The sequence below is a fragment of the Globicephala melas genome, chromosome 3, assembly GCF_963455315.2.
Source record: "Globicephala melas chromosome 3, mGloMel1.2, whole genome shotgun sequence".
NCBI classification, from domain to species: Eukaryota; Metazoa; Chordata; class Mammalia; order Artiodactyla; family Delphinidae; genus Globicephala; species Globicephala melas.
The window spans coordinates 164,073,333-164,090,178 of record NC_083316.1 but is presented as its reverse complement, the minus strand read 5'-3'; the positions used below and the strand labels follow the sequence as shown (position 1 = coordinate 164,090,178).

At 52.5% G+C, this 16,846-nt stretch overlaps 1 protein-coding gene across 3 annotated transcripts in view; it reads left to right on the top strand.

The window, feature by feature from the left end:
* The window catches only part of SLC44A2 (solute carrier family 44 member 2 (CTL2 blood group)), a 28,197-nt gene extending 12,389 nt beyond the window's left edge, over positions 1-15,808 (top strand). The window contains exons 1-22 of one of the 3 annotated variants that reach the window (XM_030879688.3): positions 1,304-1,530; positions 2,002-2,050; positions 5,238-5,311; positions 5,435-5,519; positions 6,097-6,181; positions 6,379-6,489; positions 6,569-6,629; positions 6,717-6,840; positions 6,960-7,043; positions 7,137-7,249; positions 8,838-8,969; positions 9,077-9,176; positions 9,261-9,353; positions 9,530-9,614; positions 10,225-10,487; positions 10,573-10,667; positions 11,221-11,324; positions 11,430-11,503; positions 11,592-11,662; positions 11,827-11,915; positions 13,574-13,658; positions 14,535-15,808. In XM_030879688.3, the coding sequence (XP_030735548.1) occupies positions 1,494-1,530; positions 2,002-2,050; positions 5,238-5,311; positions 5,435-5,519; positions 6,097-6,181; positions 6,379-6,489; positions 6,569-6,629; positions 6,717-6,840; positions 6,960-7,043; positions 7,137-7,249; positions 8,838-8,969; positions 9,077-9,176; positions 9,261-9,353; positions 9,530-9,614; positions 10,225-10,487; positions 10,573-10,667; positions 11,221-11,324; positions 11,430-11,503; positions 11,592-11,662; positions 11,827-11,915; positions 13,574-13,658; positions 14,535-14,641 (2,121 nt within the window). In that variant the 5' untranslated portion in view covers positions 1,304-1,493 and the 3' untranslated portion in view covers positions 14,642-15,808. Of the gene's footprint in view, positions 1-1,303; positions 1,531-2,001; positions 2,051-5,237; positions 5,312-5,434; positions 5,520-6,096; positions 6,182-6,378; positions 6,490-6,568; positions 6,630-6,716; positions 6,841-6,959; positions 7,044-7,136; positions 7,250-8,837; positions 8,970-9,076; positions 9,177-9,260; positions 9,354-9,529; positions 9,615-10,224; positions 10,488-10,572; positions 10,668-11,220; positions 11,325-11,429; positions 11,504-11,591; positions 11,663-11,826; positions 11,916-13,573; positions 13,659-14,119 lie in introns of those variants that run through there. The other 2 variants (XM_030879686.3, XM_030879687.2) reach the window with 2 other exon arrangements.
* The last annotated feature ends 1,038 nt before the right edge of the window (positions 15,809-16,846 follow it).

Below are 16,846 nucleotides of genomic sequence, written 5' to 3'. Positions count from 1 at the left end.
AGCCTTGGGCCTCGCCTGTTTGCTGAAGCCTGTGGGCCAGGGGGTAGGTGGGGCCTCCACAGCTAGAAGCCACTGCGGGGGTGGTGTGACATTTCTCTAGGCACAAGCTGAGCTGGTGACCAGAGTCCCATCAGGGGGTGCCTGACTCTGAGGCAGCAGGTACGATTATTGAGCACCAACTGTTCTCTTATAACCCCACGCTGGCTGTATGCTTCACACTGGATATCTCTTCCTGCTGACTACACCCTGACGCCGACTGTATCATGCCATGTCACCTGTAGAGCTGGTTGTACTGTGAAGTATACAACTGGCCCCAAGGGCTGTTGGGAGATGCAGTTTGAACAGGCACACAATCAAGAGAGTATACAGCTGGCGCAGGGGTGGATGGTTGGTGTACGGGGTGTAGCCAGCTGACTGGGAATGCTATGCTGACTGTGTACCCTCACACCAGCTGTATAACTCCCCGCTGACTGTATACCTCCCACCAGCTGTATACCGCTGCCCCTACTGTACACCCCACACTGATTAAACACCCCGAATTGTATACCTCCATGTGGGCCATATACCCCATGCTGGCAGTACCCCCATACCTACTGTATACATCCATATCGGCTGAGTATTCCTACACTGACAATATACTGCATCCATGCCAACTGTATACTTCTTGGTATCCCATGCCTGGTCTTTGTCTGGTTTTGGTTTTATGCTTTAGACCCATTTCACAGTTGAGGAAGCTGAGGCTCAGAGAAGGTAAGGCCCTGGCCTGGGGGCTGCCAGTCCTAATTTGGCAGTTTTCCAGAGACAGGGATGTGGCTTTTTATATGGACTGTCCCAATATTTAACTGTTGGCATTTACTTTTTAAAAAAATGCATCCACGGGTTGGAGAGTTTTCAGCCCAAATACTCTGTCATTGGTTGTTCGGGTTAAGCCAGCTGCCCGTTTTGCTGTGCCTGGCTAGACACTGACCTCCCTATGCCTCAGTTTCCATACCTGGAGAATGGGACAGTAATTAGGCGCTTTCCAGGGTTGAGAGATGTTCTAGGGCGGTGTCGCCTGGTTGGGGGCAGGGGGCTAGCCCAGGCCGCAGGGTGAAGCCACAGAATGAAGCCACAGAGTTCCCCGAGTGGGGGCTGGGCGGCGGTGGGGGGGTGCGGAGAGGGCTAAATCGGGCTGCGGGTGAGTGACGGGAGCAGCTGCCGCCCCGCCCGGTCCTCTCCTCCCTCCCTCTCTCCTCCCTCCCTCTCTCCCTCCCTCCGTTCCGTGGTCCAGTCCGTCTGAGGCAGCAGCTCTGCTAAGGCCGGTCTGACCGGTTTGGGCCGCCCCGCCTGGCTCTGCTGGGAGGGGCCGCCGTCCGTCGGTCCCTCGGTCCCTCCCTCGGGACTCCTGCGCGTCTGCCCTCAGTCCCTCCCTCGGGACTCCTGCGCGTCTGGACCCGAGGGCAGAGAGGGAGCGCGAGCCGTCAGTGGGCCGTCGGGGCAGGGCGCCCGCAGGGATGGGGGGCGAGCGGCAGCATTACTACGGGAAGCACGGTAGGCAGTGCCCCGCTCCCGCGCCCGGGCCTGGCAACTTGGAGGGGGAGGGGGCAGCGGGAGGACCCGGGATGGGGGGACGAGGGGGGAGCGGAATTGCAGATCTCGACCTGTACCCCCCCAACCCCCCATCGTCACCTGGCAGCACCCTTCACCCCAACGCCCACCCAGAGGTCCCTCCAAACTCCCTCATCCGAAGGGTCTGTCCTCGCAGCCTCCCCAGGACTCCTGTGAGAACCATCTCCAGATCCCACCTTGGACTCTCCCCTCTCCACCGGGCTCGCTGGTAGCCTTTTTTCCAGCCCCCTCCCAGTGAGAGGTCGTCAGGTGATAAATCGGGCTGTTCACAGAAAATCCTCAGGATCTCTGAATCTTACTTCTCCGTGGCCAAGACACCCCTAGGAACATCTGGGGAAGGGTGGTCTGCCACCCTCATCTTGGATCACTCAGCTCAATCTTGCTGAATTTCAGGAACACCACAGAAGTATGACCCCACCTTCAAAGGACCCATTTACAACAGGTAAGCCGTCTGGGTTCCTGAGAGGGGAGGGGTCTCTACTAACACTGCCTCCACCCCTGTTTCTTTACACACCTCCGCATTTGTACTCCAACAACCTGGTGATAAATATTTGCAACTTAACGATAAAAGAACTTAAAAGAATGATAAAAGAACGATAAAGGAATTTCCTGAATATACAAAGTCTTTACAAATGAATTTTTAAAATTCAGGCAAAAGACTGGAACAGATCATTGATAGAACAAGAAATACTGTAAACAGTGGAGTTATGGAGAAATGCTCAAACTCACTGGAAAGTAAAGGAATGTAATTTAAAACAGTAACCAAACAGAATTTCCCCATCACAGATTGGCAGAGGCTAAAAAGATTGACACACTAGGGTATACAGAAGTAGAAATATGTTGTACACATGAAACTTACATAATGTTATAAATCAATGTTACCTCAATTTTAAAAAGATTGACACGTATTCTGCTCTGAAACTAATTGATACAGTGTTTTTTGAAGGGAATTTGGAAATATGACTTTTTCTTTTTTTTTGATGTACAGCTGTTTGTTCCAGAGATTAAAATTCTATGAAAAAAATTCTCCCAGTACACCGTGCATAGATGGGCAAAATTGTATGATAATGCTGCCTTTTTGAAAATGGCAAAAACCAACAATCTGAGTTGCATCTCTTGGAACTAGTTAGATACATTACAGTGCATCCTTAGGTTATTTTATTACACAGCTGTTAAAATGTACAAGAGCCTTTATAAATAGTCACTTGGATCCCTCTCAATATATTAGTGAAAAAAACAAGACACAAATAGTGGGTGTATCATAATCATACCTGAGTTAACCAAAAAAGTTTTTTTGGAAAACATTTGTACCAGTGAATAAAGAACTCACTAGAAATCATTAAAACAGGTTACTCCTGGAGAGGAGCGTTATGTGGGAGACAGTTCTTGGTTATGTACATTCCTGTGTGGTTTAAATTTTATCATGTTCGTATTTAATCTTATGATAATAGTTTAATTTTTTCTTTTTAGTAAGTGCTAACATGGTTGGTGAAACTTACGGGTTTTTGTTTTCGTTTTTTCTTCCAGTTTTATTGAGATATAATTGATATACAGTACTGAATAAGTTTAAGGTGTACAGCATAATGATTTTTTAACTTAAAAAAATTTTTTTAAATTTTTGGCTGCGTTGGGTCTGTGTTGCTGTGTGTGGACTTTCTCTAGTTCCCTCGAGCGAGGGCTACTCCTCGTTGTGGCAGGCGGGCTTCTCATTGCAAGGGCTTCTCTTGTGGAGCGCGGGCTCTAGGTGCGCAGGCTTCAGTAGTTGTGGCATGTGGGCTCAGTAGTTGTAGCTCGCGGGCTCTAGAACGCAGGCTCAGTAGTCGTGGCACACGGGCTTACTTGCTCCGCAGCATGTGGGATCTTCCCAGACCGGGGCTTGAACCTGTGTCCCTGCATTGGCAGGCAGATTCTCAACCACTGCGCCACCAGGGAAGCCCCAGCCTAATGATTTGATTTACATATATCATGAAATGATTACCACAAAAAGTTTAGTGAACATCCATGATCTCATATAGATATGAAAGAAAAGAAGAAGAAAAAAATAACTTTTCCTTGTGATGAGAACTCTTAAAATTTCCTCTCTTAACAACTTTCACATATATCATACAACATTATATTTACCGTGTGTACATTACATCACTTATTTACCTTATAATTGGAAGTTTGTACCTTTTGAATACCTTCATCCAATGCCCCCTTCCACTCCCCAACTGCCACCTCTGGTAGCCACAAATCTGTTATCTTTTTCTATGAGTTAGTTATTATTTTTTTTTTACATCTTTATTGGAGTATAATTGCTTTACAATGGTGTGTTAGTTTCTGCTTTATAACAAAGTGAATCAGTTATACATATATTCCCATATCTCTTCCCAGTTAGTTTGTTTTTGAAGTATAATTGACCTACATCACTATGTTAGTTCCTGGTGCACAGCATAGTGATTCAGTATTTCTATACATTACAAACTGATCACCACAAAATAGCTTCACTTTTAAAAAACATTAATATGCTATGCTGGTAAGGATGTAGGGAAATGGGCACTTAATCAAAAGAGAGCTGAACATTGCTGCAACCTGCTTTGAGGACAGTGTAGCATGAGGTATTAAAATTTATTTTTTAGTTTTTTTTATTGAGTTATAATTAATATACAATGTTATATTAGTTTCAGGTGTGCAACATAGTAATTTGATATTTTTATACATCATGTAATGATCACTGCAATCAGACCAGTTACCACCCATCATCATACAAAGTTGTTACAATATATTTTTTAAAAATATTTATTTATTTATTTGGTTGTGCTAGGTCTTAGTTATAGCAGGTGGGCTCCTTAGTTGCAGCTTGTCGGCTCCTTAGTTGCAGCATGTGGGCTCCTTAGTTGTGGCTCCAGGGCTCCTTAGTTGTGGCATGCAAACTCTTAGTTGTGGCATGCATGTGAGATCTAGTTTCCTGACCAGGGATCGAACCTGGGGCCCCTGTATTGGGAGCATGGAGTCTTATCTACTGCACCACAAGGGAAGTCCCCAAAGTTGTTACAGTATTACTCACTGTATTCCCTGTGTGTATATTACATCCCTATGACTTACTTATTTTGTAGTTGGAAGTTTGTACCTCTTAATCCCCTCTACCTGTTTCGTCCATCCCCCACCCACCCCTAGTCTGACAACTGCCAGTTTGTTCTCTGCATCTATGAGTCTCTTTCTGTTTGTTGATTCATTTGTTTCATTTTTTTAGATTCCACATATAAGTGAAAGCATACGTTATTTGTTTCTCCGTCTGACTTATTTCACGTAGCAGAATATCCTCCAGATCTATTCCCTGCTGCCGCGAATGGCAAGATTTCACCCTTTGTGGGGGGCTGAGTAATATTCTCTTGTATACATGTACACCCCATCTTTATCCATTGATCTAGGGATGGCACTTAGGTTGCTTCCATATCTTGGCTTTTGTAAATAGTGCTGCAATGAAAGGTATTAATATTTAAAATGCACGTGCCCTTCGGCACAGCATGGGTACCACTCAGGAACATGTGTCCAAATAACACATACCTATATATGTGTACAAGGCAGGATGGGTCCATGATATCCAGGGCACCAGTACTCCCACCCTGACACCGTCTCTTGTTCCCCAGAGGCTGCACAGACGTCATTTGCTGTGTGTTCCTCCTCCTGGCCATTGTGGGCTATGTGGCTGTAGGCATCATAGGTGAGCAAAGGAGGGGATGGGATTGGGGTTCCAGGGTGGAAGGGCAAGCCACCGCCTCTGGGGCAGAAGTGGAGCCGGTGCTAAGGAGTGGCAGCCCCTCGGCATCTCTGGATCCCTCCACAGCTTGGACTCACGGGGACCCTCGAAAAGTGATCTACCCCACTGATAGCCGAGGCGAGTTCTGCGGGCAGAAGGGCACGAAAAATGAGTGAGTCTGGCTCCTTGGGGCCTGCTGGGTCTGGGGAGGAGTGTGCGGGAGAGCTTCATGAGCACTGGGGAGAAGGTTCTAGGCTTTCCTCGCCTCCATCCATCCACTAGTCCAGTCAACAAGTATTTATAAAACTCCCGCCATCCCCAGCCTCTGTTCTAGGCCTTGGGGACACAGCACTAAATGAGACATTCAAAGTCTTGTCCTCTGGTGGCCCACATTTTAGGGGAGAGACAGAGAGGAGACAGTCCCAGATCTGATGTCCGCAGGTGATGAATAGGTGAGGTAAAAGAGCAAGTTCAATCCACGCTGTGCCATTCCCTGGCTGTGTGACCTACGGCAAGTGTCTCAACCTCTCTGGGTCTCATTTTCCTTATCTCTGAAATGGGGATCATGACAGTCCCACTCTCATGGGGCTGTTGTGATGGTTAGATGAGCCAGCACATGTCCAGTGCTTAGAAGAGCACCTGGCATGGAGTTGCTGCTGCTGTGGTTATTACTGTTGTTTTCGTTAAGATAGTCTATATAGGCTGATTGAGAAGTCTTGACAGTTTCCATCTCCCCTCCCCAACCCCAGGAACAAACCCTTCCTGTTTTATTTCAACATTGTGAAGTGTGCCAGCCCCCTGGTCCTGCTGGAATTCCAGTGTCCCACCCCCCAGGTAACTTGTCCCCTCCCCACCTCTTTCCTGTCCCCCACTTCCACCATCAGGTCCTTTTTCCCTCTGTAGCGGCAGCTTCTCTCCCAGCCCTTTCTCTCTCCCTGGTGAATAGGGGGAAGGGGGTGGGACCTCTGTCTTGAGAGGCGATCAGGTGTCTGTGCAGACCCCACTCAAACCCTGCCTCCTGCCCCCCCAAGATCTGCGTGGAGAAATGTCCTGACCGTTACCTCACCTACCTGAACGCTCACAGATCCCAGGACTTTGAGTACTACAAGCAGTTCTGTGTGCCCGGCTTCCAGAACAACAAGGTAAGCAGGCCACTGCCCAGGCAGGGGCAGGTCGAGAGTGCTGGCCCGCAGGATTGACCCCCTCCCTGTCTCTTGGCAGGGTGTGGCTGAGGTCCTCCGAGATGGCGACTGCCCCGCCGTCCTCACCCCGAGCAAACCCCGTGAGTCTGGGTTCCCATGAGCTTGGGAGGGGCATGGGGAGGTTTCAGGGGCTCAGCCTGACTGGTCCTATCCCCTGCTCTGTGCAGTGGCCCAGCGGTGCTTCCCAGACATCCACAGCCACAAGGGGGTCCTCATGGTGGGCAACGAGACAACCTATGAGGATGGGCACGGCTTTCGGAAAAACATCACGGAGCTGGTGGAAGGCGCCAAGTGAGGACTGTGACCCACCATGCTGACATCACATTTTCCTGGGTGGGACAGGGTATCCCCTGGGGCTGGCCCAATCAGGGAGCGGGGTCCGACCTAAAGCCTTGTCTGCCTTCCCCCAGGAAGGCCAATGGAGTCCTGGAGGCCCGGCAGCTGGCCATGAGGATATTTGAAGATTATACAGTCTCCTGGTACTGGATTATCATGTAAGTTGAGAGGGAAGGTAGCCCTCATTGGGCTGCCCTGTCTGAGACTGGTGAAGGGGTGGGGTCCGCTCATGCACCCATTTTATCCCCCAGAGGCCTGGTCATCGCCATGGTATTGAGCCTCCTGTTCATCGTCCTGCTCCGCTTCTTGGCTGGCATTATGGTCTGGGTGATGATTGTCATGGTGATTTTGGTCCTAGGCTACGGTATGTCTCTCCCTCCCTGTGTCCTCCCCTCCCCACAGTCGGCAAAATGCCTATGCCCTTTGAGCTGTCATGGGCCTATCAAGGATCTTCTGTCCCTGGCGGTCCGGTGGTTAGGACTTGGCGCTTCCACTGATGGGGCCTGGGTTTGATCCCTGGCTGGAGAACTAAGATCCTCCAAGCCGTGTGGCACAGCCGAAAAAAAACAAAACAAAACTTCTCCTGAGCCATCCGACATCCTCCATCTTTTATTTGGAATATTTGTGAAGATATTCATCTCAACATTGTTTATGAGAGCAGGTACTTGGAAACAACCATTACATCATAATCTTCCCAAGCAGGATTGGATCTGTATTTCATCGACAGCAAATGCATTCTGAAGTATACCATTTTGCACAGTGGCTAGGGCCACATGCTCTGGCACCAGAAAGCCCAGGGTTCAAATGCTGGCTCTGCCACTTCCTTGCTCTGTGACCTTGGGCAAGTGACTCCACCTCCCCATGCCTCAATTTCCTTCTCTATAAATTGGGGATAATTAGTATTTACTAGTTAGGAGACTTAATGAGAAGAAGACAGTCTGCGGATGAGATGCGGGAGGGCCTGAGGCCTGTGGAACTCAGAGGCAGTGCTCAGAAGCCAATGCTTCATGTTCTGTTTATTCATTTAAACTTTCCAAGAGGAAAGATGCTGGATGTGCAACCTACACTGGAGACACAGATGTTAAAATATTCATTTAAAAAAAAATTTTTTTTTTTTGGCCATGCTGCGCAGCACGTGGGATCTTAGTTCCCCGACCAGGGATTGAACCCATGCCTCCTGCAGTGGAAGTGTGGAGTCCTAACCAGTGGACTGCCAGGGAAGTCCCAAAATATTCGTTAATAGTCGTTTCTAGCTGGGTGCTGGCCGTTTTCGTGACTAGCTTTTTGTACTTTATCTGTACTTTATAACTTTCTTCTATCAGAGCTAAGTGGAATGGTGAAAATCCCTAATGCTACCCCACTGGACGTTAGCACCCGTGTCCTCCCTCCCCACCCATGAATCATTGTTCCAGGATGGCAGAGGGGTCAGGAAAGCCTCAGGCCACACAGCATCCTGACTTCTATTCACTCATTCATTCATCCATCATGTACCGAATGGCTGCTATGTTCTGGGCAGTCTTCTAGGTCCTGGACTTACAGCAGTGAATAAAACAGGACAAATCCTTACTTTTGTGGAGCTTATATTCCAGAGGGTATGGGCAAGATGGGCAAGAAACAAACCAGAAAACCTCTGGGATGTCAAAGCTGTGAAGGGGGATAAGAAATTGGAATGTAAGAGGGTATGATTCTAAATGGGGGAAGAGATCCCAGAAGGTCTCATGAGAAGGTGACATTTGAGCAGGGACTAGAGGATGTGAAGATCCAGTTGGGGGGAGACTGAACCAGGCAGCAGGAACAGCAGGTAAAGGCCCTGAGGCAGCAGCAAGCGATGGCAGCCCCTCTCAGCCTTGGTTTTTGTTTCTGTTAAATGGGTGTGGTTGTACATGCTTTGTAATGTTGCGGGAGCCCTCGGAGGGCTGAGGTCAGTCGTAGCACGGTGGTTCCCCATGCAGGAATATTTCATTGCTACATGGAGTACGCTCGACTGCGTGGCGAGGCCGGCTCTGACATCTCCCTGGTGGACCTTGGCTTCCAGACGGACCTCCGCGTGTACCTGCACTTGCGGCAGACCTGGATGGCCTTCAGTGAGTCCCAGCTCCCCATTCAGTGAGGCCTGGGTGGGAGTGGGGAGCCCAGGCAGGTGGCAGACTTGATCACTCTCTGCCCGCCCGCCCCCCCCCCCACCGCGCAGTGATCATTCTGAGCATCCTCGAGGTTATTATCATCTTACTGCTCATCTTTCTACGGAAGAGAATTCTCATCGCCATTGCACTCATTAAAGAAGCCAGCAGGTGGGTGCCGGGGTGCCAGGGGGTCAGGCTGGGGTGGTCCCAGGGCTGTTCGGGCCTTGATGTCTGTGTTTCTACTCCTCCCAGGGCTGTGGGATACGTGATGTGCTCCTTGCTGTACCCGCTGGTCACCTTCTTCCTGCTGTGCCTTTGCATCGCCTACTGGGCTAGCACCGCTATGTATCCACCGTCAGACCCCGATCTCCGACCCCGGGGCTGGGGGCTAAGTGCCACACTTGCCTGGAGGTGACCTACATCCTGGGGGCAGAGCCTGAACCTGGTGTGGGAATGGATTCTTTTCCACATGCCCCTGTGGTCCCTAATCCCAGACGTTGGGTTCCTTAATGAGCCTCTAGCTTTCTGTCCACTTCCAACGAAGCTGTCTATAAGATCTTCAATGACACCGCTTGCTCAGTTGCTGGGAAAACGTGCAACCCTGAGGTGGGTGTCCGGAAGTGGCGGGGTGGCTCTTTCCCTAGCAGCCCACAGTTGATCTGAAGGCCTCTCATCCCCACTTGGGGACCATTCAGCAAACATTTGGTGCCTGCCGTATGTCCTGTGCCAGATGTGGGTGGCATGGAGAGGAAGAGATCCAGCCTGGCACCTACTCCCCCCCACCCACTAAGTGCTGATCTACCCACCTTCCCCCACCCCTTGACTTCATTTCCTGCCCCGACACCCCTCTCTTAACCCAGTGGTGGTCAGTTCTTCCTTTAGAGCCCCGTCTTGCCTTTCACAAGCCCCTAACCTGCCTTCCATGGTCCTCATACTGATCTCTGCCACTTGTGATCTGTCCACATGGCCACTCCATTGATCCCCAAGATAGCTTATCCCGCCTCTCTGACACCCATTGGGATGATGATCCCTAATCTTGTTTCTAGAAGGCCTTTTGAAAGCCCCTATCCTAACCCCCCAATTCCTTGACTTAACTCTGTTCCCCATGACTCCTGTCCCATCTCGTGGTCTACCTGACAGGTCTGACCTGATGCCCAGAGCCCACTCTGAACCCCTAGCCCCTATGATGTGACCAGGCTCTGCGTCCCTCCCACAGACCTTCCCCTCCTCCAATGAATCCCGCCTGTGCCCTGGAGCCCACTGCCAGTTCGCCTTCTACGGTGGTGAGTCGACTTACCACCGGGCCCTGCTGGGCCTGCAGATCTTCAATGCTTTCATGTTCTTCTGGCTGGCCAACTTCGTGCTGGCGCTGGGCCAGGTCACGCTAGCTGGCGCCTTCGCCTCCTACTACTGGGCCCTGAACAAGCCGGATGACCTGCCTGCCTTCCCACTCTTCTCTGCCTTCGGCCGGGCGCTCAGGTGGGGCCCAAGGTGGGCTGGGGGTAGGGGTGAGTTGGAGTGGAAGAGGCCTGGCTGGACCACTGACCACTCCCTCGGCCCAAAGGTATCACACAGGCTCTCTGGCCTTCGGCTCCCTCATTCTGGCCATCGTGCAGATCATCCGAGTGATACTCGAGTACTTGGATCAGCGCCTGAAAGGTATGGCCCACAGATGGTTGGCAGTAACTCCCGAGGTGGGGGGGGGGGGGCTGAGGGGCAGCTTAGGATTGGTTCTTGTGGGGGGGTGGGGCTAAGGTGGTAGGACAGAGATTGGTTTCTGCCTATGGTGGGGAAAGGGTGGGGATGAGGGTCTTGAGTGATTGGTTCCTGTGATGGAGGGGGTGGCTGAAAGAGCCCACTGGGTGTTCTTACTGCTGAGGGGGTGGGAACAAGAGGACTGGGCCACCATTGGTTCCTGACGAGAGGGTTGGGCTGGGATTGGTTGTACTTTGGGGTGGAGCCAAGGAGGCATCAAGGATTGGCTTGTGCCCTGGAGGCGGGGCCAGGATAGCAGTGTGGGTTGTCGCCGCTTATTGTCTTGGAGGCTGGGCCTGAGGTCCTGGATCAAGTCTCCTCTCCCCATCTCTTTGAGAAGGTGGGCTCTAAGGGTCCTGGACTATGGCAAGTGTGTGTAACAAGGAGATAGGGGGCTCCTACCAGGCCGAGTGGGGTCTCCTCTCACCCACCTCTGCATCTCTCCCTCATCTACCAGCTGCGGAGAACAAGTTTGCAAAGTTCCTCATGACCTGTCTCAAATGCTGCTTCTGGTGCCTGGAGAAATTCATCAGATTCCTCAACAGGAATGCCTACATCATGGTGAGTAAGCCTGGGACCAGGCACTAACCCACCAGCTCCTGCTGGGTGGAGGAGCCCTCATTCCCCACCCACTGGGCCTGATCCGTCCCTCCCACCTCCCTCCAGATTGCCATCTACGGCACCAACTTCTGCACCTCAGCCAGAAACGCCTTCTTCCTCCTCATGAGAAACATCATCAGGTCTGGGAAAACACTGTCCTCTGGCCACCTCCCTCCTCCCCCAGGCCCTGAGCCAGCACTCATGCCTGTTTCCTACTGTCCCCGGCAGGGTGGCTGTCCTGGACAAAGTTACCGACTTCCTCTTCCTGTTGGGCAAACTTCTGATCGTGGGTAGTGTGGGTGAGTGCTGTCCAGCTGCGGGAGCCTGTTGGGGGCCGCTTGTGAGCTGCTGTCGAGCCCCCACGTCTTCTCTGATAACTGTCTTCTTCTCTGGGGTCTTCTTGAGGGGAGCTATTTCCTTTATCCAGAACCCTCAACCATCCCGGTTTCCTCCCCCTCTCCAGGGATCCTGGCTTTCTTCTTCTTCACCCACCGAATCAGGATCGTGCAGGACACAGCACCACCCCTCAATTATTACTGGGTCCCTATACTGGTATGAACTTTTGGGGACAGACAGGGGTTGGGGAGAAGATGTTGGGACTTGCCTAGCTTCCTTTGACTAGACAGATGTGGATGGGGCTCAGAAGAAGGGAGTTGTTAATTCAGGACACAAACATTAAGTACCGACCACGTTCCAGGCATGACCTGTAAAGGCCTTACAGTTTGGGACTTCCCTGGCGGTCCAGCAGTTAGGACTCCGCTTTTCCACTGCAGGGGGCACGGGTTCGATCCCTGGTCGGGGAACTAAGATCCCACATGCCGTGCAGCCAAAAAAAAAGAAAAAGGCCTTACAGTTTAGGAGTAAATCGACATTAACCAATGATGCTCCGCATTGGATGCACGCTTGCAGACTTGTGTGTGCCACAGGGCAGAATTACAGGGAACCAATTGTTAGAGCTTGTGGTGGAGGATGTGGGCAGGTGTGGGAGTCCAGGGGGCTTCCCCGTGGAAGTGATGTCACACCTAAGATCTGAAGAAGATGCAGGCAACATCCAGGCAGAGGGAACAAGTACGGAAGCCCTGAGGCAGGACTATGCCAGGAACAGTGAGCAAATCAGTGTGGCTGGTGTGGAGGGGGTGAAGTGGCCAGGAGGTGGAGATAAGGGCAGGGAGGTGATGGGGCCATGGAGGGATTAGGTCATCACCCTAAGAGCAGTACAGTATCTGAGTGCAGGCCTTGGAGCCCAGTGACCTCGATTTTTTTTTTTGAATTTTATTTTATTTATTTTTTATACAGCAGGTTCTTATTAGTTATCTATTTTATACACATTAGTGTATATATGTGACCTCGATTTGTATCTTAGTTCTTTATTTGCTAGTTCTGAGTGACTCTGGGCAAGTTATGTAATCTCTCTGAAGTCTGCTCACTTCAGTCAATAAATGCTTATCAGGTACCTACCAAGGCCCCGTGAGTTTCCAGATTGCTGGGGATAGTTATTTTTAAATTAACAAAAAAATTTTAAATTATTTATATTTTTGGCCACATCTCGTGCCATGCGGGATCTTAGTTCCACGACCAGGGATCGAACCCACATCCCCTGCAGTGGAAGTGCAGAGTCTTAACCACTAGACTACCAGGGAAGTCCTAACTGGGGATATAGTTATAAATGGGATAGACACAGTCTAGTAGGGTTGTGAGCATTAAACCTGTCTTGCCCTGAAGATGCATAAAATTGCAGCCAGAGGAAGGCCTAAGAGGAGGGGCTTTTTTTTTTTTTGGCTGCACTGGGTCTTTGTTGCTGCGCGCAGGCTTTCTCTAGTTGCGGCAAGTGGGGGCTACTCTTCGTTGTGGTGCGCGGGCTTCTCACTGCGGTGGCTTCTCTTGTTGCGGAGCACGGGCTCTAGGGCGCGCAGGCTTCAGTAGTGGTGGCATGCGGGCTCAGTAGTTGTGGTGCATGGGCTCAGCTGCTCCGCGGCATGTGGGATCTTCCCGGACCAGGGATCGAACCTGTGTCCACTGCATCGACAGGCAGATTCTTAACTACTGCACCGACAGGCAGATTCTTAACCACTGCACCACCGGGGAGGTCCGGAGGAGGGGCTTATCAGCAGGGAAATGCCATAACCCCAGCTGGGGAGGGACGTGGTGGTGAGTGGGGGGTTGCCCTGAGCAGGAGCTGGGGTGGAAACAGCTTGTCTCTCCTCGCCTAGACGGTGATTGTTGGCTCCTACCTGATTGCCCACGGCTTCTTCAGCGTCTACGGCATGTGTGTGGACACACTATTCCTGTGTTTCTGTGAGTAACCCCTCATCCCCACCCTTCCTGGGCCCTGACTCCCTTCTCCCCTCTGGGCAGAACGTCTCCCTCCGATGGGGGTACACGTGCCAACCCAGTGCCCGCAGCCTCCCCTAGGGCCTGGCTGTCCCTCGTCGCAGGGCCCTGGCACGCCCCCTCTCAGCTTCCCCCTGCGCTCAGAGCTTCTCCATCCTGTTGTCCCCTGGTCCAGGCTGCAACTAGAACACTGTGCCCCTGGGCCCTCAGCTTCGGAGTTTCCGGCTTTGTTGCGGCGGGGCGGGTGGGATCGGTGGCTGCCACTAACTCTGGTCTCTCCATCTGTCTGTGTTTTTTTGTTTTGTTTTCTCTTTCTCTTCCTCTCCTCCATGCCTGCTGGCTTCCCTGTTCTTCCCTGCCTCCCTCTTTCCCTCCCTTCCTGACCACCCCCATTCCCCCCCTGCTGGTTCCTGGGGGGAGCCCAGGTGAGGACCTGGAAAGGAATGACGGCTCTCAGGAGCGACCCTACTTCATGTCGCCCCAGCTGAGAGACATCCTGTTGAAGGAGAGTGCGGAGGAGGAGGGGAAGCGGGGCGAAGTCGAGGAGTAGAGAGGGAGGCTGGCTTGGAGGCCACGCAGGCCTCCTTGTTTCCTCCCTGTAGATCGGGGGTGTACGCGGGGCTTCCTGGCCTGGGAGTGGGGAGCATGTGTGTGGGTGTGTGGGTGTGTGTGTGTGTCGAGTTCCCAGCCTGCTCCAGTCCGCCCCCTCCAGTCCCAGCATGTCTTGCTTCCTAACCCTCTGAGGCTTCTCTGTGGCCCCTGTCCGCCCACCCTGTCCCCTAAGGCCCCTGCCCGTGGGCTCCCCTCATGCCACCTGCTCTGGGGCCTCTCTCTCCACAGTGGAGGACCTGGAGAGGAACGATGGCACCGCTGAGAGGCCTTACTTCATGTCTCTCACCCTCAAGAAGCTTTTGAACAAGACCAACAAGAAGCCGGTGGAGTCTTAAAGGCCCTGCCCTCCTACCCCTCCCCGGAAGTCTCACAATGGGTGCTTGGCAGCTGGGTCAGAACCCCCAGCCCATCGGGCTGACCTGAAGTCCTATCACTGCCGCCCCCTTCCTGCCCCTCCCCATCATCCAGTTACCACCAGTTTCCGGGAACCTGGAGGATTTGTGGGATCTCCTCCCCATGCCAAGGGCCAGTCCGCGTTTTCACGGCCGCCCCCCACCCCCCAAAAAAACTGTGCGATGAGTCTCTCCAGCCCCCACTGGCCCGGATGAGAAGCCCAGCGAGGCTTCTTGACGTCTGACATGCAAGGGCCCTCTGCGGGCTGCCCTCCGCTTCCTGTCCCCCTCTTATGACAGGACAGTGTTTGTGTCTGCAGCAGCGGTGGCCACAAGAAGTCCACTTTTCACTTGCGTTTGCTCCGGCCAGGATGCCAGGACCCGTCTCTGGGGCTGAACAACTGGTTACCGACTGCTGCAGGCATTTATTATTCTTTTTTTAACCTGGACATGCGTTAAAGGTTCCGTTAGCTTTTTTTCTGTCATCACGGCTGAGATGGGGCCACTGAGGAATGCTTTCCGATGTCCCCTCCTCGGGTAGGGTGGGGGTGGGGGTGGGGGTGTGCCAGGTAGGGGTGTCTCCTGGCACAGAAGGCAGGCTGTCCGGGGAGGGAGGCTGGGATCAAGCTGGTGTGGAACAGGGGGGAGGAGGTCGCTAATAGCGGCTTAATGGAAACCGGCTGGCTGGCAGGTTGGGCCGAACCCCGCCGCCCCCCGCCGCCCTTCTCTGCCAGTTATTGACACAGCTCTCTTTGTAAGAGAGAAAAGAAACTGAATCCACCCAAGGGATGATTTCAGAGGAAGTGGGGAGATGGGCAGATGCCCTGGGCAAATGGGGGGACCCCTCCCCCCGCCCAGTCACCTCCCCTTGAGGATCCTTTTGCCAAATTTGTTGAACTCGGGGGGAACGGGTGTGCTGGTTCCCCCTTCGCCATATCCCAAGCCCCCCACCCCACCCCACCCCCGCTCAATCCAATCCAGGATCCCAATCCGGGATCTGGAGAAATCCCAGCCTGGGGTTTCTGTCTCCAGTGCCTGCCGCCCCCTCCCCCGTTCTGTCCGTACAGCCCTACTTGTAACTGCATTCCAACCACTAATAAAGTGCCTATTGTACAGAGCCGGAGCCTGGAGTGTTTGTGGGGGGAGTGGGAGGCTGGTAGGGGGAACCCCAGCTTCAACCTCCCTGGGATCCTCTGATCTGGGGCTACTCTCCCCAGGGAGAAGGAGGGAGGGCAGGAAGCCTCTGTCTGCCGGCCTCCGCCTGAATTCCACCATGCGGGCGGCTCAGGTTTCTCCTGAACAAATAGCCCTTATTAGGCTCCGATCCTCAGACTGCAGAAGGTGGCAGTGACCTGCCTACCTCCTCATCACACAGCCTGGACATGTGCCCCCAGGCCTGCTTTGTCCCTGGCGGGGCACCTGGGCACCATAGTCTCGTCTAAAGGGCTTCAGACCTGCCAAGCTGCCCGACCCTGCTAACCTGGAGGCTCGCTACTGCCCCCTTGGTGCCAGCTCGCTTACTGTCACCTCTGGGCCAACTGCTCCACCATGTTAACTGCCTTTCTCCCTCCTACATTCCTGCCTCCGGAATTTTTTCTTAAATAACGACCATTTCTGGAGTACTTCTCATCTGCTTATGTACTGTCGCCATTCACTAATTAAGGCAGGTGAGTTGGGCGACGTGTCTGAAGGTGACCCCAGCAGGAAAGGGGTTGAGAAGGTCAGGTCTCCAAAGCCCTCACCCGCTATCCCGTACAGATGTTCTTTGGGTTTCCTTGTTCGTTCGATCTTTTAGGTTTGTTCCTTTCTTACCCCCCAGCTCCTGTTAACCCCGCCTCCGAAACAGCTCCTAAACCTGCTCACTTCTCCCCATAGTTTCAGCTCCCAACCTTCGTTATCAACTCATCCGTCCCCACTCCTTCACTGTTTCCCCCACAGGTGCGGAAGGGCGCCTGCTAACACCGGAGTGAGTTCACACCCCTCCTCTGCTCAAGAACCCTCCGTTGCTCCCTTTTACTGAGTGAAAGCCAAAGTCTTCATGGCAGCCCACAAGGCCCTGCCCCATCCGCCCCATTAACACCCTCTTGCTGACTCTTCCAGACACCCTGGCCCCAGGGATTGTGCCTGAAACGCTCTCCACCTGGCTCT